The sequence below is a fragment of the Argiope bruennichi genome, chromosome 11 (genome assembly GCF_947563725.1).
Source record: "Argiope bruennichi chromosome 11, qqArgBrue1.1, whole genome shotgun sequence".
Classification (NCBI taxonomy): domain Eukaryota; kingdom Metazoa; phylum Arthropoda; class Arachnida; order Araneae; family Araneidae; genus Argiope; species Argiope bruennichi.
The window spans coordinates 73050227-73054039 of NC_079161.1; the positions used below are offsets into that span (position 1 = coordinate 73050227).

General features: G+C 37.6%; 1 protein-coding gene across 1 annotated transcript; it reads right to left on the reverse strand.

Annotated features, from left to right (window-relative positions):
* Positions 1-255: 255 nt before the first annotated feature.
* Positions 256-1017, reverse strand: LOC129956662 (uncharacterized). Its single transcript, XM_056068593.1, has one exon. It carries the CDS (start codon positions 1015-1017, stop codon positions 256-258), a length of 762 nt encoding a protein of 253 aa, XP_055924568.1.
* Positions 1018-3813: the final 2796 nt, after the last annotated feature.

Sequence of the window (3813 nt, forward strand, 5' to 3'; positions counted from 1 at the left end):
TAAGAAAACATTTTATCATGACAGTCACTCTTGTGTTTCGTATCAAAGCATGCATCCATCAGCACACCAGTATTTCCTCTTTTAACACATAATAAGAGGAAAGAAAATGACTCAAAAATTATACCTTCTAATGTAAACAAAAAAAAATCCGCTTCATACTCGGCGGAGAACGTTAATGGCAGACTAATCGACGAAAGCGGTGCGGATGAAACTTAAATGCCATGCGCGGATAGCTCATGACATGTGACTTTTACGTCACATGAATTGACCCCATTTAACAGTTACAATTTGTTTTTCTAATTGCCAACGTGGGCAGAGTCGAGAATATGCAGTGTGATCGCCACTGCAGTTAATGCACTTTTCAGATGCGGCACACTGCTGACTGTCTTGGCCCTTTTCCGAACAACGTGCGCAAGTTAGAGTTCCACGGCAGTTTGATTTTGCATGTCCAAAACAATGGCACTGAAAACAACGTAGAGGGTTTGGTATATAAGGACGGACAGGTAAATTTATATACCCAGCTTTAATAGATTCTGGCAGTTTTGGGTTATTGAATGTTAAAATATAGTATTTAGTATTTAGAAGTTCCCCGTTCCGTCTAATTGTTATTTCACGTACTTGAGTCACTCCTTGACCGCTCAATTCTTTTGTAATAATCTCAATAGGGACATTATATAACTCTCCGCAAGTGATTACACCCTTGGAGGAATTCAGAGATTTATGAGCACTAACAGTGATGGGAATAGTTGCTAAGGCTTTAAGTTTCAGAATTTTCTGTGCTTGTTGGCGGGAACTAACCTCCACTACCAAATCGCCGGAGCGAAGTTTACGAATAGATGAGACATCACCAATCGTTGCAACGAAAGCCTTTTCAACAAGAAAAGGAGACACATTATGAAAGTTTTCTTTTGTATCGGAAACACGCTGTACGACAAAAAAATGATCAAATGGTTTTTCAACAGATTGCAGTTGTACTTTACGATGCCCACTGAAGGGACCCTTCTTGGGAGGAGCCATACGACATTACATAAGATTCGGGCCCGACGGCACCGCCCACCACGGAGATCAACAAGGGAAGGCAGCCACCGGCTCTGGCCATTCCCAGCCTCGTTGCTTACCTTGGTGCTAGCCGGAACCTATACACTCGGAGTTACCCCCGGGGACAGTGACCACCCTTAACGCCAAGCCCAAGGAGTAACCCCTTCGCTTGATCCCTAGCTGACTAGCCATTCAGGTGACTAGGTACCAGCCGATTGATACACCGGGGACCACAGTGCACCGCCCGTCTAATGGGTCACCACGCACGGCCAACACGTGGGGGTTTTGGCTGTCCATGAGAAGCGCGAAGCAAGAAGCAAACAGAGCGGCGACAGCTTCTCATGGAGAGCTCCCTCGCTTGCCGTCGAGGAAAAGAAAAAATTAAGCAGACAGCAGAAGGCGTAGGGGAGTGGAAACATAAAAGGAGCATAGATCCCTGGGTACCTCGGGATTGGGACACACGTACTCATCTATAGTAGGTGAGCCCCTCAGGGGCGAGCAAATTACTGAAGATTTCCGTGAACAGAGAGTGATCCGATGTATGTAACTATAGTCAACTTTATGTAAAGATGCTCAACTCTTAAACAATAAGTACCTAAATTTAATTTTCAGCTCATCCAAATTATCATTATTTGTAAAAATTGAATAAATTCGCGGCTCAGTCGGAGAATATATACAGAAATTATCTTTGATGCTATCAATGGCAGCACTTCGGACACTCTAAAGCTGCCTGCTGCAAGAAACTCACTTTCGCCCGCTGTGTAGAAAAGGGTCATGAAGGCACCTAATGTACTCGAAAAGGAAGTTATTGCCATCAAAGTTAAAAAACAGATTTTATTTTCAGAAGCAAGAAAATTAATTAAATCTCAGTTGCCTTCGCCCAATTATATCTTCTCTATAATCTTTAAAGGCAAGTAAGAAATGTACAGAATACAAAAAAAAAAAAAAAATCAGAAAAATGCTTGAAGCCGAGTGTACTTGAAAGGACTGTAAACTTGCTTCTACATGAAATAATAATCAGACCACACAATAGATATCATTCGAACTCACTAACTGGATTGAGTGTAAAGAGAAGATTAGAAAAAGCTTCAAGTATGCAAACATTTATGATTTCATTTGTTTTATTAATACAAGAATGTGGATATAAAATATCAATTATTTCAGATAATAAAAAAAAATATGCTCACCAGTCTAAGTGGAGGAGAATTAAAATGCTGCATACCCAATTCATATCTTAAGAATGAAATATTTTTTTTTATTTAATTTGATTCGGTGCATATTATCAAGTGCATTTGAAATAATTGGCTAAACCAGCAAACAGCAAGTAGTATTTTTCAATTTTCCTCTTTTAATAATTTTGGTAAAATTAAACATGCATCTTGAGGGCATCAAAGAGAAATTTACAAAGAAAAAAAAAGTCACAATCCGTTATAAAATATGCTAAAAAATTAAACTTTTAAATCCTTATATCCAGGTAATATTGAGAGGTAAAATTTTTATTTATATTTAAAAAAATGCAAAAGCTTTAAAGATTGAATGACTTGGCTTACGATGAACCATTGCGTTCACTGAAATAATCAACAAATGGTGGAATAAAACGCCCTCGAAAAGGGTTATGAGAAATTAGATGACAATAGTAAACCTTTCAAAAAAATTTCTGGTGGAAGGCCATAGTTTCCAGAAAAAAACTTGAACTTACTTTAACAGACAATTAAAAAAAATTCTTCTCCTCTTGGAAAATATATGAAGAGAACTAATGAAAGTCATTTACTGACTTTCAAAACCAAACGATCCTAAAGCAGAGGCCACCTGTGTTTCTGCCCATTCACCAGGCTGCGAAAGATTTATATTTACATTTCTGAGGGATCGAAATTTCGAGTAACATTTTCAGTTTCCCCTTTTTTGAGAGTTCTTACGGTTTTGAAGAACAACTCTCGTGCATCTAGATTATAATGGATTCTAATTCGAATTGTGCTGACTGCTGTGTTTATGAACCAGGCTACTATTTGCCTCACTTTTATAGTCTATAAACTTATCACAAAATCTGTATCTTTATCCTTTTTTTTTTTGCATTATTTATAGTATTGTATTCTATTTCGTCAATTCATCGTTTTTAGGCCCACTCAACTCATCGTTTTAGACTTTTTTTTTCCTAACTTTAGATGTATTTGATCCACCGAGGAAAAAAACATCATAAAAGCTTATAGCAAAATAAAAAAAAATAAAAAAACATTTTAAACCTAAATGGCAAGTAGAATAAAACTAACAATAATTTTTATTTCATTTGCTTCCGTTTTGCAACAAATTCCGTATTCCGTAGAAATGCTTCCTATCTATTTGGCAAGCAATATAAGGCCGCCTTCAGAAAAACAATTCCACCAGTCCAATTAATAACCCTCAAAAATAAAGATCCAACAGTAGGTCAATTGAAAACTGCTGAGAAGCTCCTAGAAGAGATTTTCCTCAACTCCGAAGAAAATGGGGATCTCCCTACAATCACTTCAGTAGCACCAGATGACAGCCCGTTCTATAAGAAATAGTTACAATAATTAAAACGTTGCATAAGGGTAAAGCACCAGGACCAGACGGAATAAATAATACCGGGTGATTCATAATGAATGGGCCTAAAAGAATAGCGCAGTGTGACTGCCATAATGGATTCATTCTGCTTGTTTGTTTGTTTGCTTGTTGTTTTATGGCACAAGAACCATATTTGGTTATACTGCGCCAATCAAACGGTAAAATGGATTTTTTATGCAACTACAATTATACAAG